Source organism: Lissotriton helveticus, chromosome 2_1 (assembly GCF_964261635.1).
Source record: "Lissotriton helveticus chromosome 2_1, aLisHel1.1, whole genome shotgun sequence".
In the NCBI taxonomy this organism is placed as follows: domain Eukaryota; kingdom Metazoa; phylum Chordata; class Amphibia; order Caudata; family Salamandridae; genus Lissotriton; species Lissotriton helveticus.
This window is the reverse complement of record NC_136059.1, coordinates 1,902,791,763-1,902,816,417: the sequence shown is the minus strand read 5'-3', so window position 1 is coordinate 1,902,816,417 and position 24,655 is coordinate 1,902,791,763. Positions and strand designations below refer to the sequence as shown.

The 24,655-nt window shown below is 48.9% G+C and overlaps 1 protein-coding gene across 1 annotated transcript in view; it reads left to right on the top strand.

Moving 5' to 3' along the window:
* AFG2A (AAA ATPase AFG2A) overlaps nucleotides 1-24,655 on the top strand; it is a 1,761,034-nt gene that overhangs the window by 68,692 nt on the left and 1,667,687 nt on the right. Inside the window, exon 2 of the mRNA XM_078676815.1 lies at nucleotides 10,115-10,239. Coding sequence (XP_078532941.1) covers nucleotides 10,115-10,239 — 125 coding nt within the window. The remainder of the gene's footprint in view (nucleotides 1-10,114; nucleotides 10,240-24,655) is intronic.

Genomic DNA, 24,655 nt, shown 5'->3' with positions numbered 1-24,655 from the left:
TGTGATTACTGACACTGTGTCCGCTCTGTGGAGACAATAGCAGGGCTTTAAGTGAGATGAAATAACTGGGGGGTTTCTCAAAGGGACGTGACCGGTATAATTAAGGGCATGGCTTAAAAACACTTAAGCTACACATATGTGGTTAGCACAGTGTGTCGCCTGACTGGTATTTTACTGCTTCTGTCATTGCATCCAGAATCTGGATACATATTACAAGTAATATTACACCTACACCAAGCCAGCACTATTCAATTTGTCAATGGCTGTTAGTTGTATAAGATTAAAAAAGCAACAACTTTGGCTTCGTTGTATATAATATTGAACATTCTTCAGTTCTAAAATGATGAGACTATGTAAGAAGTATAACGAGTCACTTTGAATGTACATCTGAGGCAGTGAAGGCTGGCCCTGCTGCAGAGTTAAGATCATTTTTTCCAACAAGGGTGAGGGCAAAAATGAATGGAGAGCCCGATAGAGACCCGTTTTGGCGCCTGCTTTTTAGAAATGCGGTGCTGAGCACCGGCAAGACCTGATCCACTTAAAGCCCTGACAATAGCACGGTAGGCGTGTGGGCAGGGCCTGCTAACAGGCCTATCTCCTGACTCAGAAAATCAAAGGGAAGGCTTCCTGCTGGCATAGCGGAGTACAGCAGCCAGAGCGAGGAGGAAGGTGGTGACAGTGATGCTGTAGCACACCACTGGGAATTAAGGTTTAGTAAAGAAGTCCACTTTAATGATAAATGTACCCTTTTGTACATATCAGGGAAATGAAATAATCAAAAATACACCAGAAATGCTTTAGTATCATTTTGCACATTTGCACACCAATTCAATCTCAATCACATTAAATATGTGCCCCGGGTCGGATCCCTTTCACATTTCATAGCCCTGCCCCCAAAGCCCCACCCCAAAGCCCCGCCCCCTGGTCCACATCTCAATTTGATGAGTACCTGCACTTAATTCTTTCCATTTAAAGCACTGGCTATAACATCACCTCACTGCTCCAGCGAAGCACCTACATACTCCCACCCTCCCCAGCCCACCCTGGCCTGTGTGGGAGGAGGAGGGGGAAATATGCTGTGTCTGGGCCAGGCTGTCCCCATGGGGGTCTGAAGTGAGAATGGCACAACAGCCAGGGCTAACCCTAGCCCCCGTGAGGCCGATCTTCAGACTCACTCCTCTTACCCGCCCACCATAGCCTGAAATGCAGAAAGTGCGATGGCCTGGCAAGGGAGGAATGAAACAGAGGACTTTAAAAAAAAAAAACAGCCCACAGGTCACGCTTAGGCACTGCACCATTGCTCAATTGTCCGCCTTACCAATCTGACCATGCTCCCTTCCTCCAGCTCTACAACTTCTATTTTAATATTGATTGATGATTGATTGCTTTATTTCGATATGCATATATCATAAAAGCAGTACAAAAAGATAAAAACAGCATGTCGAAATAAGTAAGACTGTACAAATATTATGAAAATTAAAAACACGTTAGGTCAGCATAAATTAGATAAAAAAGAATTAAATTGATGTGGACAGTCTTCTAAGTCTAATCAACCAGGCCCATTTTAAAAACTTGGCAACAGCACAAACAATAGGAGGGGCTGTATTAGTTAAAAGAATCCGAAGGGCAACGGAGTGCTGACAAGTCCCCAGTTCTCTGCAGATGGGACCAAGCCAACGTGATCTGGGGCGACCATAGTCCGGGCATTCGAAAAGGAAATGTGGCACCGTCTCTGGTTTATCCTGGCAAAGAGCACAGAAGCGTGATGTGGGCAGGGCTTTATTCCACCTCGAGCAGAGGTCGGCCAAGGGCAAGGTTCCTAGCCGGAATTTGATATACAAGGACCTATCCATAGCAACTGATATAATATCCATGTATGGCTCGTACAAGACAGCGTCTTTGAACAGCAGGAAAGCTGCGGTGGTTTTGCAGTGCTGCTGACTTCTAGAGCGCTTCACACAAACCCACTCCCAGAAAAGTTTTTTTAAAATCTTCTTTGGAGGAGCGGAGTGACTATGCCAGCAAGAGTCCAAACCTAGTTCCCCTAAGAGATGTTTTATGTCCTTCAGCCATTTGATGCTACTCCAACCATCAGCGTGCATCACTTCTGCCAAGCCATTGGCATAGGATTGTAGCTCCGGGACCCTCCACAAGCGTGCCCAGAGCAGAAGGGGACGAAGCCGAGCCTGGTCCCTTATGGCTTTACAGCCAGTGTCCATGAGCACTGGGATGGTCGGGCTGCTCGATGGAATGGCAAGGAGATCCTTGATAAATTTGTTTTCGGCCTTGCTTAATGGGTCAACTTTGCCCAAGCCCCACAGTTCCGATCCATAGAGTGACGCTGGGACCGCACGTACTTTCTAGATCTCAAGTATAGGAGCAACACAATGTTTTGTAGAGTTATTGTACTCCTTAAGAAGGGCGCCCCCCACCCTTTTGTGCGCCAAAGTCATTTTATCAATGTGGGCAGTCCAGCTCATCGCATCATTCAGTCGGATTCCCAGATAATCAAATTCTGCCACTCTTTCTAGGGGTATAGAGTTCAGAATTGGAGGGCGGCCAAGTTTGCGAGGTGGATGCATGACTAGGTACTTAGTCTTGTCTATGTTGATGACGAGGCCCTTGGTGGTACAGAAGTCCTGGAAGCGGTTCAGCAGTGTCTGTAGACCTTGGGGGGTTTTAGAGATGAGGAGGGTGTCGTCGGCGAACAACAGAGTTGGAATTTTTACTCCTCCCAAAATGGGGGCGTCTGATGGTTCGCCCAGAAGATGATCTACCACCCCGTTAATATAGAGGGAGAATAAGGTAGGGGCCAAAACACAGCCCTGTCTTACTCCCCTCTCGACCCTGATCTTATCGGTCTTTTCCCCATTCAGCCCCCATCTAACCTGGGCATAGGTGTTGGTGTGCAGATTAATAAGGAGGTTTAGTAAATATGGGGGCATCCCTAAACCGTGAAGCACCCTCCAAAGTTCCTCCCTTGGTACCAGGTCAAAGGCAGTCTTAAGGTCAATAAAGGCCAAGTAAAGACTGCCTTTGCCCAGTACCACCACCTTCCAGTGTAATAACAAAAGCCTAAAGACCTGTTCAATAGTTCCTGTACCCGAACGGAACCCAGCCTGCATGTCGGACAGAATGTGGTTGTCGTCCACCCATTGAGTAATTCTCCCCAAGATGGTTTTCCCAGCCAATTTCTGGCTTGAGTCTATTAGGCTTATAGGCCTATAGTTCCCGGGTAAGTCCCGACTGCCCTTTTTGAAAATGGGGACCACCTCCGCACCTCTCCAGGAGTCAGGCACAGGGCCTCCCCCCATGATTGCGTTGAGGAGTGCAGAGATTAATACCCCCCATTCTTCCGGGTAAGCACGGAGGATATCCCCCGGTAGGCCATCCGGACCAGCTGCTTTCAAAGGGACCAAGGTTTTGATCTGCTTTGTTACATCCAAGGGAGAAAACAGTTCCAGGTCACGAACTAGAGTAAAGGGTGGGAGTTTAAAGGAATCATTAAGTGGGCCTTCGACAGCAGAATAGAGATTTTGGAAATGGGAGAACCAAGTCTGGGCATTGATGGTACACGTCCTCCAGGAGTCGTCAGGACGATTCCTTTTGCCCACCATGTCCCAAAAACCTTTGGCATCTTTCCCACGACTGGCAGCCAGGAGGTCCTGCCAGAAATTAACCTCCCACTCCATCCTTGCATTTTTCTGGCAGAGTGCATAGTATCTCCTGGCCTCCCTAGTCCTAGACGGTAATTTGGACTTGACTGCCTCGATGAGAAGTGACTTCGCCTCCCTACACTTCTGATTGTACCAGCCCTGACCCGATCGTAAGCTTGGTTTCCTTCCACTCGGGTGAGCTGGAACTAAAAAGAGGTCGCCAATGGCCTGAATTATGACACAGAACCTGGGTGCCACCTCCATCAGCCCTTCCTCTTGACAATCAAGATTGGCTAGGGCTGAAACCAGAAGCTGCCTAATCACAGAAGTTTTCTCCTCCGAAAGAGCTAGCTTTGCCCACTTTAACCTTCGACCACAGTTTGTAACCACTGACGGGTCCGGGGCGGGGTTGCAAGGAGATCTACTCACGGTGCTATTGAAACACCTGTGGGACAGGGTGAGGGACAGGAGATTGTGGTCACTCTCTACAGAAGGTACAATTACCATGTCCTCCACCAGGCTCCACAGGTGTATGTCAAGGAGAAAATAATCAATCCGTGACATATGCCCTGGCCTGTTGTAGGTGTGCGCCCCTACTTTGTCGGACCTAGTCCTGCCGTTGGCAGCTCTAAGACCAAACTCCATAACTAGTGAGTTGATCTGGAGGGCCACTTCAGTCCACTTTTTAATAGGACTAAGCTCGAGGGGCGGAATCCCCCACCCATTATCAAGTTCCTCTTGGTCTGCTAGGATATCCAGGTCCAGGGGCTCGAAAGTGCAGTTCAGGTCACCTGCCAGCAAGGTACAGGACCTGTGGGGAGATGAGCGGAGTTGGGCTTCCAGACAAGCTATTACTGGGGATTCTCTTCCCCCCTTAGTGCCACGGGCGTAGATGTTAAAAATGTTTAGAATAACTCTGCCCTGGGAATTTCTCAGCAAAATATTTAGGAGATCAGGGCAATTAGTGTCCCTCTCCTCCACCCTACAGTTGAGTTCAGTGGCTACCCAGATTAACAGGCCACCGGAAGGGCGGCCCCTGCCAGTTGCACTTTCTACTGCCGGCGAAAAGTGGGTGGAATAGCCCGCCTTGTGTAGGGGCACCCGACTCCAGGTTTCCTGGAACAGGCATATGGAGTATTGCTCCACACGCTCGTTCCAGTCCGGCAGCGCCAGCTTCCTCTCGAGTCCCGCCACATTCCAGCTGAAAACCCTAATCTGGGGGTCCGTTACAGCCGCAATACTACAATCCTCGACAGGAGGTGATAAGACCACAGGACCCACACCAGGGGGACTAGCCAGAAGATTATAGGATGCCCCAGTCTCCCCCTTCTCCTCTACAAGCTCGGCCGTAGTCTGAATTTGCGATGAGGAGGAGGAGCCATTGGATTTGAGGTAAGGTGTTGACTCAGCAACAAGGCTTGGAGCCACAGCGACCTCCCCGGGAACATAACTGAGTCAACAGCTCCAGGGTCCCCAGTTTGGTATCACTGGAGCTAGGCATAGCTGCTGGGGAAAAACTCCCGGGGTCGAAAGGCCGTGGACAGTGTTCTCCACAGAGAATTGGCCCCCAGGACTGCTGATATAGGTGGGTTGTCCAAGGTGAAAGGTGGGAGTGGTCATAATAGACCGTGGGTAGAAGAATGTCAAGTCGACTATGTCGATACCCGTTCCAACCGTGGGTTGACCTTGAGAGCATATTAGCTGGGCGACCCTAGCATCTTGGAAGTTTACCACCACACAATCCCCTTCAAGCGATTTTTTCCCGTTTCCAATCCATCCCACCCTGCGTACACCAAGAATAATACCATCCACTCCCGCAGGCAAGGGCCTGTTGGCTTTCAGCCAGTGGATGACCTTATTCTTGAGTGCCTGATGGTTTTCCCGCTGGGTACTCCCAATAGGGGGGACTTTGGTAAGGATAACAACGTACGGGTGACACTCAGGGGGGAGGTTAACTGGGGGGCACTTTCGTCTACTATTCTGAGGAGGACCTAAAGGGGAACGGTTTATAGGTGGAACGGGGATAGATGCAACCTTAGGAGTTGATGCTACACCGCCAGTTGTAGCAGATAAAACGGCCCCAGGTTGCGAAGTAGGGCCCGTCCCTCCCTTCTGATGTTGCCTTGGGCCCTGGGTAGACACCAGGGTTGTTACTACTGGGGGAGGGGTAGCATGCACTTGAGCAGCATGAGTGGAAGCATTCGGCTTTAACTGCCTAGGACCAACCTTAGGAGCAGCCAAGATAGAATTCCCAGAGGCTGGTTGCTTGGGCGGCTGCGTCAGCTGATCTCCCGAGGGGGGTCTCACTGGAACCTCTATCCCATTAGTCTTATCTAACCTATCTGTCCTATCCTCGCTGAGCTTTGGCTGGAGCTTGAGCAGGGTTTTCAGGGCAAAAAAATTGTCCCTGGTAACCTGCTCAAAGCAGTCAAGCCTGTCCCCCAACCTCTTGACCTGGTCTACAAGTGGCAACACAAGAGACTTGACCAGCTTCTCGATCGACTCCAAGGAGGGACCCACGTTGGCCTGGTCAGGCGTTGGTGGGGCCAGCAGGGAAGGTAGTACTGTATCAATAGCAGTTGGAGCACAGATAGATGTCCCTGAAGATACAGGTCCTGCGGCACCCAGGGGGGAAGAACCCCTCTGGGGCGGGTACCTGGGATGGTTAGTACTCTTGGATGGACAGCCCTTTCGAGTATAAATTGCCCTCTTCCCCTTCCTTTTGTTAGGCTCCTGGTTAGGTCGAGTTTTAGGCGGAGGTTGTGGGACAAGAGCAGAAACCTCGGGGCAGTGTTGGGACTGAATGCCAGGGGGGCCTACTAAGGAAAACTCAGTACATGGATCTATAGGCACGGCACAGGAGCTAGTACCGTGGTTACCGGTCAGTGAGCTTTCTACCCCTTCTATACCACCCTCTAATGTGCAATATAAGAATCCCCAGGTAGATCCCCAGGCAAGGGTGCAGGGGAAATAGAATTTTGTGGGGACAACACTATTGCTGGAGAAGGGCTTTTAGAAGGAGGAAAGTCAAAAGAAAGACGCCGTTCAGATATGGCAAGTTCGTTGTCGATGACAGCCGCCACCCTAGTCAGGAATTTATCCATAGAGCCGAACATAGTGCCCCCGGGGGCACTTTCCCCGCCACCCCTCAAGGCCTTACCGGAGCGAGTTGACATGCTGAGTTGCGGCACCACAGTGAAGCGCCACAAGTTGAAACCGGTACGGTGGATGAAAGTGGGGTGGCCCTGCCCTGCCTCCTCCTGCCCCGGACGGCCACAGACGGCCCGCCCTCTGCCCGGGCTCCGCCCGACGCCGTCCGCGCGCGTCCGCGACGCGGAGGGAGCTCCGCGATTTTGAGCACCTCCTGGTGCGCGGGACAGGAAGTGGTGGTGGTGTCCGGCCGCTAGGGATGCTGGGAACCGTAGTTCCTCCCGCGGCAGCCGAGGTGGTAGATGGCGTCGAGGATCACTAACGGCGTCAGGAGCCCAGCCCCAGCAGCAGCAAGCAGCAAGCAACAGCAGTGCCCAAGGGTGAGTGCAAACAACTTCTGCAAAGGTCCCCGCTCCACCGAGGGAGCTCCGCGATATTGAGCACCTCCTGGTGCGCGGGACAGGAAGTGGTGGTGGTGTCCGGCCGCTAGGGATGCTGGGAACCGTAGTTCCTCCCGCGGCAGCCGAGGTGGTAGATGGCGTCGGGGATCACTAACGGCGTCAGGAGCCCAGCCCCAGCAGCAGCAAGCAGCAAGCAACAGCAGTGCCCAAGGGTGAGTGCAAACAACTTCTGCAAAGGTCCCCGCTCCACCGAGGGAGCTCCGCGATTTTGAGCACCTCCTGGTGCGCGGGACAGGAAGTGGTGGTGGTGTCCGGCCGCTAGGGATGCTGGGAACCGTAGTTCCTCCCGCGGCAGCCGAGGTGGTAGATGGCGTCGGGGATCACTAACGGCGTCAGGAGCCCAGCCCCAGCAGCAGCAAGCAGCAAGCAACAGCAGTGCCCAAGGGTGAGTGCAAACAACTTCTGCAAAGGTCCCCGCTCCACCGAGGGAGCTCCGCGATATTGAGCACCTCCTGGTGCGCGGGACAGGAAGTGGTGGTGGTGTCCGGCCGCTAGGGATGCTGGGAACCGTAGTTCCTCCCGCGGCAGCCGAGGTGGTAGATGGCGTCGGGGATCACTAACGGCGTCAGGAGCCCAGCCCCAGCAGCAGCAAGCAGCAAGCAACAGCAGTGCCCAAGGGTGAGTGCAAACAACTTCTGCAAAGGTCCCCGCTCCACCGAGGGAGCTCCGCGATTTTGAGCACCTCCTGGTGCGCGGGACAGGAAGTGGTGGTGGTGTCCGGCCGCTAGGGATGCTGGGAACCGTAGTTCCTCCCGCGGCAGCCGAGGTGGTAGATGGCGTCGGGGATCACTAACGGCGTCAGGAGCCCAGCCCCAGCAGCAGCAAGCAGCAAGCAACAGCAGTGCCCAAGGGTGAGTGCAAACAACTTCTGCAAAGGTCCCCGCTCCACCGAGGGAGCTCCGCGATATTGAGCACCTCCTGGTGCGCGGGACAGGAAGTGGTGGTGGTGTCCGGCCGCTAGGGATGCTGGGAACCGTAGTTCCTCCCGCGGCAGCCGAGGTGGTAGATGGCGTCGGGGATCACTAACGGCGTCAGGAGCCCAGCCCCAGCAGCAGCAAGCAGCAAGCAACAGCAGTGCCCAAGGGTGAGTGCAAACAACTTCTGCAAAGGTCCCCGCTCCACCGAGGGAGCTCCGCGATTTTGAGCACCTCCTGGTGCGCGGGACAGGAAGTGGTGGTGGTGGTGTCCGGCCGCTAGGGATGCTGGGAACCGTAGTTCCTCCCGCGGCGGCCGAGGTGGTAGATGGCGTCGGGGATCACTAACGGCGTCAGGAGCCCAGCCCCAGCAGCAGCAAGCAGCAAGCAACAGCAGTGCCCAAGGGTGAGTGCAAACAACTTCTGCAAAGGTCCCCGCTCCACCGAGGGAGCTCCGCGATATTATGGAGCAAGAAGGACACCATGGGCCAAAATGCACGCAAGGAAAATGGGCCTCCAATCTCTACTTTGGTAGTATAATATATATATATTAGTATAATATAGCTATAATTGGGGTGTAACGGGTTCCTCACACTTTTGGCCCCCTGGTATAACTGCACCTGAGGCTACGCCTCTGTGCATCAGCTAATGCGCACAGATATGCACTTAGAAGACACAGCAACTCCCCTTCCTGAGGCCTACTCAGGGGTGCGAGAGCGTTAACAAAATTGGGAAATTTCAGGCACCACTCCAGCTCCTGTCACACCCCTCAGACCACACGAGAGCGTTTTACCTCTGAGGCTGTGGCACCTAACACAAGATCCAGATCACGTAAGAGTGCTGACCTAATGGGAGGGAATTTCACATACCACTCCAAGCACACGACACAATTCTAAAGCCACATGTTGAAACTCCACGTCCTACACTTCCCTGCTGGTGACTGTGGGAGGGGCTAGAAGCATCGCTTTCACAGTAAAGGCCGGAGAGAAGTGTATAGGAATAGACTGATGTCGTATCTGACTGAGAAGTTTGTGAAGACATCCGCCATGTATATGCCGTTGATAATATTCAGATGTTCAGGTGCGGATGCATTCCGTCAAACGACAGAATACCCACACGCGCTATTTTAATATTACAACATCCCTTCAACTGCCTTTTCCCACAGACATTTCCAAATTGGACCCATCTAACTGCCTTTCTGACCACTGCCTTCTAACTTAGATTTTTCTTAGTGTACTCCTCCCTCGGTTCTTAATTAGCTTACGCGTGCACTCACCTGTTTTTAACCTTGTCTTTTCACCGGGTTTTCGCTCCTTTTTTCTCCAGCGGAATGTGCATCAACCAGGTTATTTCTCTTGTATCTCCTCATGTTTTCCTTAACTACTATAGTTGCCTCCTCTTCCTGTTGCCTTTTCTTCTCATCATCCCCCTGCCATTTCTTCTCATGAAGATAATTTTGCCTGGCCTCTATTACTTGTTATGTCTTCTTCATTCACAGGCTCATAGTGCTCCCACAACCCTCCTTATTTTTCCTGCACTTAAGTTCCTGCTCATGCAATTGTTATTGATTTTATTCTTTGAGGTAACTGCTCTCTTATCTCTCCTTTCGCCTGTATACTCTCCCTTTTGCCACTATTAGTTTGCAGTTTTTTTAATGTATATTTGTTAAGTATGATCTTTGGTTTTAGTGGTCCCTTGCATATGTGTTTATTCTTTTTTTTTTTGGAAAACTTTAACTTTGTCTTTTACTATAAAAGCGCTGTTAGTGCAGTTGGCTGTGTACACCCCATACAGACCTATAGAAATAAAATAAATCTATCAATGTTGAAAATCTCTAAAAAGGTTCAAAATTAAGCATTCTTCATCATACCCACGTGGTAGATATTGTATTGTCTGTACCATGTTTAATCACTATTGTTTTGTGTCATTGCAGAGGTTGATAAGGTGCCCAAGTCCTACAGAAGCTCCCTGGCGCAGTTGGGGCTGAACAGTATGAAGTCTGCTGGTATTTGCATTGGGCGTCCTGTCTTACTTACCAGTGTTAATGGGCGTCAAGAGGTATGATTTGCTTCAGCATGGTACAGTTAAGTGATTGGCTTATAAAAACTGCTGCCTTACTTTCAAAACTTTGTGGAGTCCCTGGTTGTCCCCAAAGGCAGTAACTGGAGCACCAACAGAGTCTCACATAATGTCAACTTCCTTCACACACTACTTGCTTGTCCTATGTCGAGCTGCACTTGTATTGCTGCAGCTAAAAGAATACTCAATATGGATCATGATTTTAAATGTCTTCCAAGCTACGATAAAAAAAGTTCCTAAAAGTCTGAATATTAGAAATATATGCCTTTCAGATATTCTCATATCCCTTTTTAGGTCTTGCCTGTGACAGCGCAAGTGCTGCTAGCGCATACGATCTCACTTGCGAGAGATAATGTTTACTAGGAGGGGCTTAGAGCCTGCCCATTGCTTACCATTCATGGACTTCATTGTCACTCTCATTTGGTGACTCCTATTTAGAGAGGTAATACGCTTTGCTGTTATCTTTGGAGTGTGCCGGGCTGAGCGTGCAGGGATCCACATTGCTTACAGCCAACTTCTCGCGGAACCCGCTCCGCGGGTCCCGCATCGCTGGGATCGTCTGGTTGTTGCCTCAGGAGTTGCCTGTTTCCTGAGAGGTGGGTCGTAGGAGCTGCAGGGCTGCGAGCAGAGAGCGGGGGCTGGGACTACCTATCCCAGAAGCGCCTGCCGCCCAGATTAACAGCACCTGGGCTGCTCTCCCTGCGGGCCCCTCCCCATCAGCTAGAAATACCCGAGCCTTCGCTGTACCTGTGGGACGCTTTGCTGTTATCTTTGGAGTGTGCCGGGCTGAGCGTGCAGGGATCCACATTGCTTACAGCCAACTTCTCGCGGAACCCGCTCCGCGGGTCCCGCATCGCTGGGATCGTCTGGTTGTTGCCTCAGGAGTTGCCTGTTTCCTGAGAGGTGGGTCGTAGGAGCTGCAGGGCTGCGAGCAGAGAGCGGGGGCTGGGACTACCTATCCCAGAAGCGCCTGCCGCCCAGATTAACAGCACCTGGGCTGCTCTCCCTGCGGACCCCTCCCCTTTATCACAGACCTACAAATTGACTAGACCAGCGACGCAGCGCGGGAGCGCGCGGGAGCGACCGGGAGAAGCCCGGGACAAGGGCGGGACCATTTGTGGCCGTTCGTGACCCGGAGTGACCGGACCGGGCCACCCCTCTAACTTGTGTGCGTCCCCATCCCTAAGGACTATGGCCGGCAGAGACAATAGGATTAAATCCTCCTTGACTGGCAGCTTGTCAACCGCCGGAGGTATGGAAAAATTCCTCATTAGGGCCAATAACATAATAGACAAGGAGATAGTCATATTGGAAAAGCGTTTATCTACTGAACTTATTTCCCTTAAACGATCATCCATAGGACCCCTTGCTAACGCCAAAACGCCCACTAGAGATAGTAATCAGTCTGCTATTGCGGATAAAATATCCCCGCCCATAGAAGACCCTAGCCACTTAGCTACCCCGGTTATATCAACGGATATTGTTGCTGACCCTACCTGTGTATTCATAAGTGAAAATGCCTCCATTTTATCTTATCCTGATGTGAGTACTACTGAGTCTAAGAGCCGTGGGGAAAGAGAGGGTGCCGTGAGGAAACGGAAAAGAGTGTACAATAAAAAAGAAGTTAAAACGGGAAGGGCTACAAAAACTGCTAAAGTACGGGAGGAACCACCACCCCAGACCACATTTACCCTCCGTGATGCTCAATTCCCGAATAGAGAAATATCCATGGAATGGGCCGTGGCACTACTTAAATCAATCATATCCCCATTAGAGGCTAAACTGGATAGGCTTTGCTCCAGAATATCAAATGTAGAGAAAACATCTGCCGCCATCCTAGCCACCCTTGGTAACCTTCAGAACCAACACACCCCAACGACTACCATAACCCCTGCTATTCCCGCTCCTCCCAATCCGGTTTTGAATCAACCTAATATCCCCCCACCTAATATCTGTATACCACCCCTTATCCAATCCCAGCCCAATAATTTAACAACTGACAATGGGGCGAGTCAACAACCAAGCCAAATTAACCCACCAGACCATATGGCCGGGGGGACCCAGGGAGTACCAAGCGAGGCATTTAATACCCCTAGACCCAGGTGGCCTGATTTACCACCGGAGGCTAACCGGTTAACTGTCATCTTAGCCGGAGTACCACCACTAGAAACAGGGGAATCAGAAACCTTTAGCTCCTTGAAGAATAAAGTTATAAAATGGCTCAATTGGAATAGACCGCTCCCGGGCCACCTGCACAATGAGATAATTATGGTAAGGAGGGTCCCCTGGATAGGCAAGACCCCTAAAAACATCAATGGGGACTGCCTAACCGTTAGTTTTAGAGACCCTCGCACAGTATCCCATATATGTGCAGGTTTTAACAGGTCCTTCGATTCAACGATCCAGACCCTTCCCGTTTCCTATTTTTTCCCACCAACCAATATCCGCCACCAACAAAGAAGAGGGGATTGGTCCGTTGTGGAACGGAGGGGCAGACAACGAGCATATGATGCTAGACCACCAAGACTACCCCAATACGCACCCCAATTTCACTCCTTCATGGATCCTAACCGCTATGGTTGCTTAGATGGCCTAGAGGGGGTAGACTGACTACACCCTGTCTCTCGCTCTCTGAAGCCGACTAACACTCAGGCTAAACCCGATGTTCCGCCCATGGTCCATTTAACCACCCCTAACGAAGCTATTCCCACTAATTTGGCCCAGATTACACCCGTTACAACCCCCATCATACAATGTTCTGAAATCACCCCCATCACCCCTACCCCAGCTACCCCCACTGTACCGGAATTGATTCCGCTAGATATGACTTGTATTACACCCTCTGTCTCAACTATCCATATTAATACAGGTATGGACCAAAGGGCCAAGGGTTATTCATTGATGAGCTGGAACATTGCCGGGTGGCGGCAGAAGGTTTCAGCACTGGGTTGGAGGGAACTCATTGTGGTTCATGATATCCTATGTCTGCAGGAAACGTGGTCAGTGGAAGATATTGCCTTTGATGGTTTTGTTGCTTATAACTGTAATGCGGTGGAATCTGCAATGGGGAGGGCCAAAGGGGGATTGTTGATTTTACTCTCTGTACACCTACCTTTACGAGTAAGAAAAAGCCATATTGTGGGGTCCCATTCGCAAATTTTGGAAATTCTGGTAGGCAGGGACCAAAACCTATTGTTGATTAACCATTATAATAATACCTTTGACCCCTCCAGCACCACTGTAGTAGACGAACTTGAATCGGCTCTGGATTCTATTCTTTGTAAAACAACTGTATCTTATGATATTGTTTGGGGTGGAGATTTTAATATTAGAACTTGCCCTCTCTCATATTCTACTACCTGTGGTTATGATGGGGAAAATGGGGAAAATTTACTCCACTTTTTACACTCTCCATGTGGCACTTCCCTTAACAATTTGATGTTAAAAATTGATATATCAATCCACCAACATGCACCTGATAAGGAGGGTAATCTGGCACCTACCTTCACGGGGAGAAAGACCACCTCCATTATTGATTTCCTGATCATTTCCAACCGGGTAGCTCCCCATTGTTCGGTTACCCAGATCTTAGATCACGACCTGAGTGACCACAATGCACTTACCATGGTCTTATATTATGAGCTCCATAGGGATGTATTTTCTGGTAGGGTAGTCGATGACATTACGCCATGTAGACCTAACGGGACCCGCATAAAGTGGAGTGGGGAAAAAGCAGAGAATTTACATCGCAGGGTGGTGAAAGCTGGCCTAAATATGATATTCAGTTGCCTGGAAACGGAAGCCCCCGCAGCACAATCAATAAATAACTTTGAGAATTTGGGTATCATAATCAAGCAAACACTCACCTCAAAGAAGGCCAAATCCGGACAGGCCACACAGGGCTGGTTCAACCAAGCTTGTACAAGGGCACTAAAATCCCTTAAACTTGCCCTTTCAAGCACCCCGAGAGACAGGGATGCGGTTAAATCCCTGAGGGCTGATTATAAAAATGCGCTCGAAACCAGGAAACAAGAACTTAGAGAAATAGCCTGGGAAGATTTGAGTAAAGCCGCAGCCCTCCGGGACAGTAAACTGTTCTGGGATACCATCAATAGCCCATTCCTGCAAAAAGAGGAATTCCCTGTCCTCACTGCCCAAGTTAATGAAGAGGGATGGATGGCCCACTTTTCAGGGATCTTCGATCCAACTGGAGAGTCTTTAGCCAGTGATAACACCATTTGCACTACCCTAGTTGAACCCCCGAGAATAACGACCGATGAGGTGGATTTGGCTATAAGGAATAGTAAAGGGGGAAAAGCCCCCGGCCCAGACGGGGTGCCGATCGACCTATACAAATATGATCCAGCCCTCTGGAGTCCATTATTGACCATAGCCTTTAATGCTGCTATGGATAACAGGACCCCTTCCACGTGGGGTGAATCCATTATCATTCCAATCTATAAAAAGGGGGATAGAGGAGAGGCCAAGAACTACCGCCCTATCTCCCTTTTGGATTCCTCACTAAAAATCTTGAGTAGGGTCCTGTTAGCACGCTTGGAAGATTGGGCCTTAGATAATAACATTCTTGCCCCATCCCAATACGGCTTTAGAAAGGGCCTTGGTACGATCGACCAGTGTATTAACTTGAACCTTTTAATAGGGAAGTATACCAAGGCCAAGCCGGGATCACTATTTCTGTGCTTTGCAGATCTTTCAAGCGCATTCGATCTGGTCGACCATGCCTTGTTATGGACAACTCTGCTGGGTATGGGAGCCCCCCCCGATATTATCTATTTCTTGGCCACACTTTATTCTAACCTATCCGCCCAAATTCGTTACGGTCCGAGGGTGAGTGCACACGGAAGATCAGAGTAAGATCTGGCATTCGACAGGGCTGCGTATTAGCCCCGTTGCTTTTTTCCCTCTTCATTAACTCGATGGAACAAGAACTAAAGCAAATTCATGCTGATGCCCCCCAAGTAGGAGGCACCCCTATACCGGTATTACTGTATGCCGATGATACAGTTCTTCTCTCTAGGACCCCTATAGGCCTACAAAAATTGATGGATGGGTTTTATGATTTTATATTGAAAAGGAAACTCAAAATTAATAATTCTAAAACGTTTGTCATGGTGTGTGGGAAAAAGTTGAAACTTTTTAAACCTTTTTCTTTTAAGGAAAACCATATTGCAACTGTCACAAATTTTTGCTATTTGGGAGTCACATTTAACGACAGAGGATCATGGGCCCCTGAGGAAACAAATGTCAAAGCGAGAATGGGGAAAGCATCCTTAGGCGTCTTCCGCTTTGCTTCCAAAGTAGGAAGCCGCCGTATTGCTGATATGTTGACTATATACAAGCACAGATGTACTTCGATAGCATTGTATGGCTCGGGGGTATGGGGACATTGCAATGCCAAGGCCCTGCAGACTGAAGAAAACAAGTTCATTAAACGGCTGCTTTGCCTCCCCACCTCGGCATCTACTGTTCTAACCCATTCGGAACTAGATCTGGATTACCTGTCCGACCTCACTGGGTTAAGGCCACTGTTGGTATGGAAATCCATTTTTACCAAGTCGGAAACAACATTCACCAAAGATATTATCAAAGACTGTTTGCTCTTGGATAAAGTTTCAAGTATTCCATGGTTAAAATATGTAGTTATGACTGTTAAAGACCTGTTTGACATGGACCTAGGAAATGACCCTACCAGTCTGAACACTCTAGACAAACAGGAACTAAAAAATGTCTATCTTAGGGCGAAATCGGATGTGCGAAGTTATGCTACTAGAGAATATTCCACACATATTTTCCACCTGTCCCTGAATGATGATAGCCGGGGTATCCCAATGTACCTTAAAGTTATCCACAGACAGTCCCACCAGTTTGTTCTTTCAAGGCTAAGATTAGGTTTAGTGCATAACTTGGTTGCTTTCCCGATTATGAAATCTCATCCAGTCACCCCATGTCCATGTGACGGCTCTTCAAAACAAAGTACAATGCATTTTTTATTACTCTGTCCTCTGTATAAAGCACAACGCATCTGTTTCCTCAAGCCTATGTTCCTTAAATATAACATGTGTACTACTGATAGCGCTCTGAGGCTTCTTTTTTCACTTTCAAGCCCAGATATCTGTTTTTATACTGCCACTTTTATTCTGAAATCTATTAGAGCTAGACTTAGCATGGTTTTCCTGTAATTTTATGTGTAGCAATTCCCACAACATGTGACAATGTTATTTCTGTCTCTGTATTCTGAGTACCATGTGTATGTAATGTTTTAAATTGTATACTTTTATGATGTTTTTTAAACATTCGAATAAAGTTATAAACTGAACTGAGAGGTAATACTGGCTTTACTTCCTCTACTTTCATCTGGAGCATGGGACAAGTAGTGATTGATTTCTTGATTAGTGTTCTTCCATATATGCTTTTTTTTGTCACGTTTACATAAAGGAGTTGGAGGTTATCTGAGACTTGAATTAGTCTGTACTGGGGTGAATGCATGACATTGTTCTGCATTCTGTCCATATCAATTGTTGTTTTTGCACCAACAAGCTTTTATGTAACTGCAATGCTGATGAATTTATTCATATGTTCAGTAATGCCCCGGGTTTTATTGGCCGTTATTAATTGTAGGAAGCAGTAAATTGCAATTGATTGCGCAGTCGACTACTGTTTTTATGCACAGTAGTTTTTAGCACTTTGTCTTTTTTTTTGCGTTTATACTGGCTTTTTGAAACTTTGTTATGGATGTATTTTGTAGCTTTTATTATTCGCTTTGTGATTTCGAATAAAGCTTATTTTGACCTGACCTGTCCCACACCCATCCGCTGGAGGACAGACTACATATATGGCCAGTCCACCGAATCGAAGGCTTGTTCTATGTCAAAGAACGCCAAAGAATAGCCATCCTCCTCAAACCTTAAAGAGTGCTGTACATGTGATAGACGTCGTAGATTATACATGGTACTACTTTTGGGTATGAAGCCCGCCTGCTCCAGGTGGATCAGGTAGGACATGTGTGGAAGAAATCTGGCCGAAAGGATCCGGCTCAGCAGTTTCCCATCTAAATTTAAAAGTGATCTTTGTCTGCAGGTTCTCGGTAACAAGGGCCCCTATCCTGCTAGGGCATCATAATTACCACTGCCTCTCTCATAGAAGTCGGCAGTGATTGCAGTGATAAGACCATATTATATACTTCTAAGAGGCATTCCACCAACAATGCAGCAAACAGTTGGTAAAATTTTGCCAGGAAACCATCGCTTTCCTTACTTTTTCCTGGTTTAAGTTGGCTGATAGCTGCTAATATTTCCTCTTTAGTCGAGGTTTGGTCTTGATGTGGTAACTCTATGGTTGCCAGAAATTCCCTTATCATGCACTGTGGCAGAGGGCTCCGTTTCTTAAAGACATTTTCTAGATGTTACGTTAGTACTTCAAAGATTGCTTTCTGGCTATGTACCACTTTTCCGCTGGTATCATGCATCTGTAATATCGGCGCCCCGGCTGTCTCTCTACGCACCAGCCGGGCGATCATAGCTCCGGATTTATCTCCCTCCCATATGCAGGCACTGCCGGAACGCTGAATACGTGAATTTTTCTATCCGCCCTCGGAAGGCTGAATACGTGAAATTTTCAATCCGCCGCCAAGATTCTAATAATTTTGTGTGCACCGCACACCACTCGTCCAAGACATGTGGGGATTTGGGGAGGTCGACCTCTAAAATTAGAGGGGTCCCTCTAACTCAGCTTACTTTCTTGCCTATGGATATCCTGGTCTAGCTTAACTCCATAAGTTGTCTGCATGCACATCCCTCTGAGTACCACCTTTATGGCCTCCCATTCACACGCTCTATTAGAGGCTGACCCCCAGTTTTCCTCAAAGTATTGGGTCATCGCCTCTGACACTGCAGCAGCAAAGGGAGGATCCAACAGCGCCTTCTCTTGGAGCCTCCACATGGGGATTGCCGGTCCCGGTCGTTTCTCCCCAACACTTAGTGAACTGGTGAATGGTCTGAGAGATATTTAGACAGGTAGACTATTCCTTCCACTTCCGATGATTTAGCTTTGGAAATAAAACAGTAATCCAGTTGACTAAAAATATTCGTTTCCGGGGTCATGAAAACGACCTTGGTTTCAGGTAACATACCCTCCAGATGCCACCCTCTGTATGCCCTGTATAGTGTCCTTCAGGGACCCTTTCATATTCGGTTTTGTGTTCAGTCGGGGGGGGCTCGCGTTCCAGCATACCTTCAAGAACACAATTGACGTCTCACGTCATGAATACTGCTGCTCCTAGATAGGGAGTTGCAGCCGTCATAACATTTGGGAAAAAGTTGGGACAGTCCACGTTAGGAGCATAAACGTTAATTATACATATTTCTCGTCCCTCTAGCTTATCATATAATATAACATATCTACCCTCCGAGTCAACCGCATGGTGCAAGTATTGAAAGGGCACCCCAGTGCCACCCATATAAGCACCCTCCCCAGGGCAAATCTGTACTAGGAAGTTGCGTAGAGCTAGCCCCTCCATCTTCACCTGATACATGGAAGGGCACTATCCCACAAATGTGTCTCCTGCAGACAGGCAATGGAGATTATATCTTATTAAGTTAGCAAATACTCGCCTACGAGTACCCACCCCCCGAACATTCCAAATGAGCATTTTCATTATGGTAGATGCCATATCCGCCAAATTGCATGTGGTGTAGTTCAACCTCCCCTTTCATCTTCTGTCCCCCATCCTTCGTCCCAATCAACCCAAGACACCATTTATCAGCAACATCCATAGACATTATGTTCCACCCTACCCCCATTATTCAATACAGTTAACGTTAGAAACTCCCTTTGGCCCCACCCCTTGGGCAGCAGTGCAGGTCCAATCCCCTCCTCTAAATGGAAAGTTAGAACTGTCCGTTGCCAGCCCATTCCCCAACAAACCCATAACCTGAACCACATCAGTATCCAGTGCACCATACTCTTCATTTTGTTGCGTTTGTTTTGTAGGTTAAGTCGGTGATTAGTATCCCATACTTCCTTTTTAATGCCATGCAAGTGGTTGAGCAGACAGAAAAGTGCGAGGCTAAGGCCTCCAGTTCTCTTCTTATGTCTCTGCCTCTTAGGAGGGAGGGCGAGGCCCCCCGCAGACAGTGAATTGTTTAATACCATAGTTCCCACCCTAACCCCCCATCAGTAGCTTGTATACTTTACAGTTTTACACTTATCCTTTTCCCAGCAGAATGTTCTTTATTGCCATTGCAGCGTAGTGCGTTCTTTGGCTTGTTAGAGTCAGGAAGAATGTCTTGGGTTCCCTCCTCTCATTCAGATACCTCTTCCACCAGTTGTAAAGTGCCTTTGGGCAGTACCTGAATTCGTCCTGGACTATCACTATCTGCACGTTGCCTCCCCTGATTCGGATGATTCCGGCTTTTATTCGTGGTCGCACTTTGGGCCAATCTAGAGGACCCTGTGGGGGGCACCAAGCAGCAGTCAGACTGTCTAGTTTCATCCAACCATTTACTCACCTCCTTCGAAAAGAAAAACATGGCTTTCCCTCTGTGGTCCACTAAAATTTTAACTGGATAAAGGAGATTGTATTTTATTCCGATGTCTTGTAAACGTCGCTTGACTGCCTTTAAGGATCTCCTGTGATCTTGCACTCTGTGTGTAGCCGGGGTAGACCGCGTTAAGATGGACCTTGTAGAATCACTGTCCTACACTCTGGGTGGCCTGTAGAATAGCACCCCTCTCCTGATAGTTAAAGAAGCGGGCTATGATTGCTCGTGGTGGTGCACATAGTCTAGGCGGGGGAACCAATGCTCTATGCGCCCTTTCAACATGAAAAAGTTTTGAAAGGTGTTTGGGGGCCAGGCCATTAACAATCCAGTTCTCCAAAAACAACTCTGCGTAAGGACCTTTGGCCCAGTCTGGAAATCCCACAAATCGTAGATTCTTTTTTCTTGATAGGCCTTCCGCATCCTCCACTCTCTCGTCTAGTTGCCCAACTTTTTTTTCAGTTCAAGTACCATGTCTCAATGAGCTTGGACCTCTTTTTTTACTGCGTCCACCTTCCGCTCATTTGTGGTCATTCGTTCAGTTACCTTGTGCAGGTCGCATCTTAACAGGTTGACATTGATCGCCACCACATCAATCCTATGCACCATATCCTCCTGCATGGATTGGATCGCAACCAGGATACCCGCTAGAGAGGCATCCCAGTCTGTGGGGTGTTGTATTGTCTCCCCCTGTTTGTCGGCACTTAGTTGCTGTGTATCTGGACATTGCGGGCATGGCTGTGCATAATTTAGGATTCTATTGGTCTGTACTTTGTTACTCTTATCCTTCACCATTTGTGATCTAATTGCCTCCTATTGACTGGATGCTACTGCGCCACGCGGTGTCCCGCTTTCTTCTAGGGATTATTAGTCCTCTCTTAGGCTCTACCCGCGGTCACTGTCGGTGGGCCATGCTTTAGTCTGGTTTCCCAGTCCTACTGACGTAAGGGACTGTCCCTCAGATTCTTCTCCGGTAGCCTTTTATTTCCTTTCACTTCCTTCTGCAGTCCAGGTCTCTTATAAGTAGCGCTGTGTGCTCCTCTTTTCTGGATAAGGGCCGTCTAGTATGATGTTATTTTCTCTCTGCCTCTTCACCTTCCCCAGGTCATTGGGCCTAATCTCTGGTACTCATCGCTCATCCACTTTTTCTGTACCTGGGACTATTACTGTGGTACCGTCCTTTGGCCGTCCACCATGATCCGCTCTTTATGACTCAACCCTGCTTCCCTGTGCCAGGGGCCTGGATTCACTCGTTCCTCTGGGAGCGACAGCCACCAAGCCCCTGTACTGTTCCGAAGCAGCTGTACATCTCCCGGCCGTCCCCTCTGTCAGCAGTTTGTGCCGCCACTGCTCTCTGCTTGGAGGATAGAAACCCTCCGCCTCCAGGGAGCCCGGACCAGCGATCTCTCCTGGTCCCGACCCCCAATCATTCGTCAGCCGGACCCCTTAATTCCATCTGGTCACCCTCTGGAGTGGCTCACCGGATCGTCTCTCCCTCGCAGGGACCTGCAGGGACCTGCAGGCGGTCTACCGTATATATCCAAGATGTCTGCGGGGGTCTTCAGGGCCTTAACCTCCAGGAGCTCGTTTGCCGGCTGGGCCCTCGGCTCTTTCGTCACACACCGCTGGGAAAGGCTGCTAATTATTCTGGCACTGTTGGTGGGGTCGTGTCTTGACTACACCTCAAGATTATGGCGAATTGCCGTCAGCGGGAGCGCCGAAAAACGAATCTATCCGGCCATGTTAGTTGGCAACGCCTCCGTATACAGCAGTTTACATTGCAGTGCATTGAGTGTTTTTATATGCGGACATGGTAGTTTCTGTGTAAGGAGGAAACATCTGTGTCGTAGGGCACAGTGTGCCATATGTGTAGAAAGGAATTGTACTACATTTGTGTCCGAAGGGAACAGGAATGATAATTGCGCTCTCTATTTATGTGGCAGGATCATAGGATAGTTCATGCTACCCACATAGTAGGTCACACACTGGACATAATTTTTTTAACTCACCTTGCATTTTGTGTGATCCTCCCCAGCCGCTGACCTGATCAGATCATGCATCAATTGAATTTTTTATTCATGGCCCTAGGGAGATGAACGGTCCCACCCCTGTCGCCTACTCCGCCCATAGACAATAGAAGAAAATCACCCCAGAACGCTTCCAGGCCACCTTCCTTGCACCCTGGGGCAATGCACCTGTCAATATAGAGGACACTCTTGCCAAATACAACTCTGCAATCACCTGCACCATAGACCAGCACGCGCCACTGAAATCTTTTTCCAACTCCTCAAAACGCCCTCAGACTGTTTGGTTTTCCCCTCAGCTTCGCACTCAAAAACAATTATGCAGAAAACTCAAAAGATGCTGGCGCCGCACCCTTGATGAGAGAGATAAAGATAGTTTTAAGGCCACTCTCTCTGACTACCATAAAAACATTAAGGCCGCTAGGAAAGCGCATATCGCGTCTCAATTAGCACATGCTGGAAACGCCCCAAAACCCTTTACCGTATTCTCCAGTCTTTTATTAACCCCTCGGCATGTGATATTTTGGAGGCCCCCTCACAATCTCTTTGCAATGACATCGCACACTATTGCTCAGAGAAAGTAGAGCTTATATACGATAAAATCGTCTCATCAGGGAGCCAGCCTCTGGTCACCCTGACTCACAACTTGCCTGAACAGGCAAACATTTAGCTATTAGAGAGTTTCCCTTCTGCGACCTCGGGAGATGTTGAAACAATGTTACTTATTGTAAAATCTGGCTCACCCCTAGATATCATTCCGGCCAAAGTCGCAGCCTCCTTGTCCCATTAAATATCTCCATACATAGAGTTTCTCCTCAATCTTTCCCTGCAAGAGGGTCACGTTCCTCTGGAAAGGAAAGCAGCACAGGTTATGCCTATCCGCAAGAACTCCAAGGCCCCTATGACTGATCTCTCCAATCTCCGTCCTATCTCGCTTCTCCCTCTCCTGAGCAAATTATTAGAGAAACATATCAACAAACATCTGTCCAACCACGTCGAACTCACTGGCAGTCTAGACCCTTCCCAGTCAGGCTTCAGGCCCAAATACAGCACCGAATCAGCCCTGCTAGCGGTCGCAGATAACATCAGGATGAACCTAGACAGGGGCCAATCGACGATTCTGGTGATGTTGGACCTTTCTGCCGCGTTCGACACGGTCTCACATGAGATATTGCTCAGGAGACTGGAAGAGATTGGATTAAGAGATTCTACTTTCCGGTGGATAACGAGCTTTCTCTCCTCCAGCACCCAGACTATTAATCTTGGCCCTTATCACTCTACGTCTATGAAAGTGACCAAGGGAGTCCCCCAGGGCTCGTGTTTGAGCCCTACTTAGTTTAATATCTATGTGGCTCACTTGGCCAATCTCCTTAGAACCTGCGGTTTCATTCCCATCTCTTACGCCGACGATACACAGCTGCGATTTCCCTTCAATAAATTCACTTCCTCTGTGCAGTCGGCATTCTCGTCCGGATTGAAAGCCATCTCCAATTGGATGAGATGTAACTTTCTCCAATTCAACGTGGGGAAGAGAGAAATCATGCTATTCGGAGACACCCCCCTACTATGGACCCCTGATTGGTGGCCGGTGGACCTAGGTACCCCACCCTGCTCCCAAGTCCACTGTCAAGAACCTAGGCATTCGCCTAGACCGGGGTCTTACTCTGAAAGAGCACGCTGCTATGACAGCTGGATCCTATTTACATATATTGGGCCTATTACGCCGAGTCTTTCCCCTGCTTCCCGACTCCACTCGGAAGACTCTGATGCAGGCACTAATACTGAGCCGTCTGGACTACTGCAATGGCCTCTTGGCCTCGCCAATGAGTTCTCGCTCTGCAGATTGCAGGTAGCCCAGGACACTGTGAATCTACTGATCTTAAATGCCCATCCCCGGACTGCTTCTCGCCCTCTCCTCCATCAGCTACACTGGCTCCCAGTACGTGAGCGGATTAAGTTTAAAGTTTGCTGCACGGTCCACAAAGCTTTAAACAATCTCGGCCCAGCCTGTCTGGCCGAGAAATGCACGCCGTATACACCATCTAGACCACTCCGCTCGGGAACCAAATCCCTTCTCGTGGTCCCCCGAGTTAGGAAGGCCAGATGGGGTGGAAAGGCTTCCTCCCACCTTGGTCCTCTTTACTGGAACTTGCTCCCCTTGTACTTGAGACAATGCCTGGACCACCTCCAATTCCGGAAGCACCTTAAGACCTTTCTTTTCTGTCTCTGATCATGTGCCAGTCCCTCAGCTTTTCTGTTGTCTGTCCGCAGCGCAGAGTTACCACTTCAGGGGTCGATTCTGGCACCATATAAATAAATAAATAAATACTTGTGTATGGGAAAGGGGTATTTTGTACCATGTAGAATGATTGTATTGATTGTAAAGGACCCGCTCACCTTAAGTCCACTTTACGTCCTTACTGTAATTCCAGAACTCTTCGTTCCAACTCTCAAGTTCTGCTTGTGAGTCCCAGATTCAAAAGATCCCGAATGGGAGGTAAAACTTTTGAAGCCTGTGCCTCACAGCGTTGGAATATGCTTCCGTTGTCCCTCCGCTTGAGCCGGTCTGAGCTTGAGTTTCGCAAATCTCTCAAAACCTTCCTCTTTGGTTCCTACGCACCTGTCTGCGTCCATCTATTGCCTGTTCTATTAGCGCCGGGACACCACGTTGGGGTAGCTGCGCGCTTTACAAAACACACAAATAAATAAATAAAATAAAATAAATTGTGGGGCTGTGTGATACAAGAGTATTCAGAAATGGAGTGTACACATCAAGTGTGTAGATAAGAAGAATTTGTGCATCATGCTGTTTTG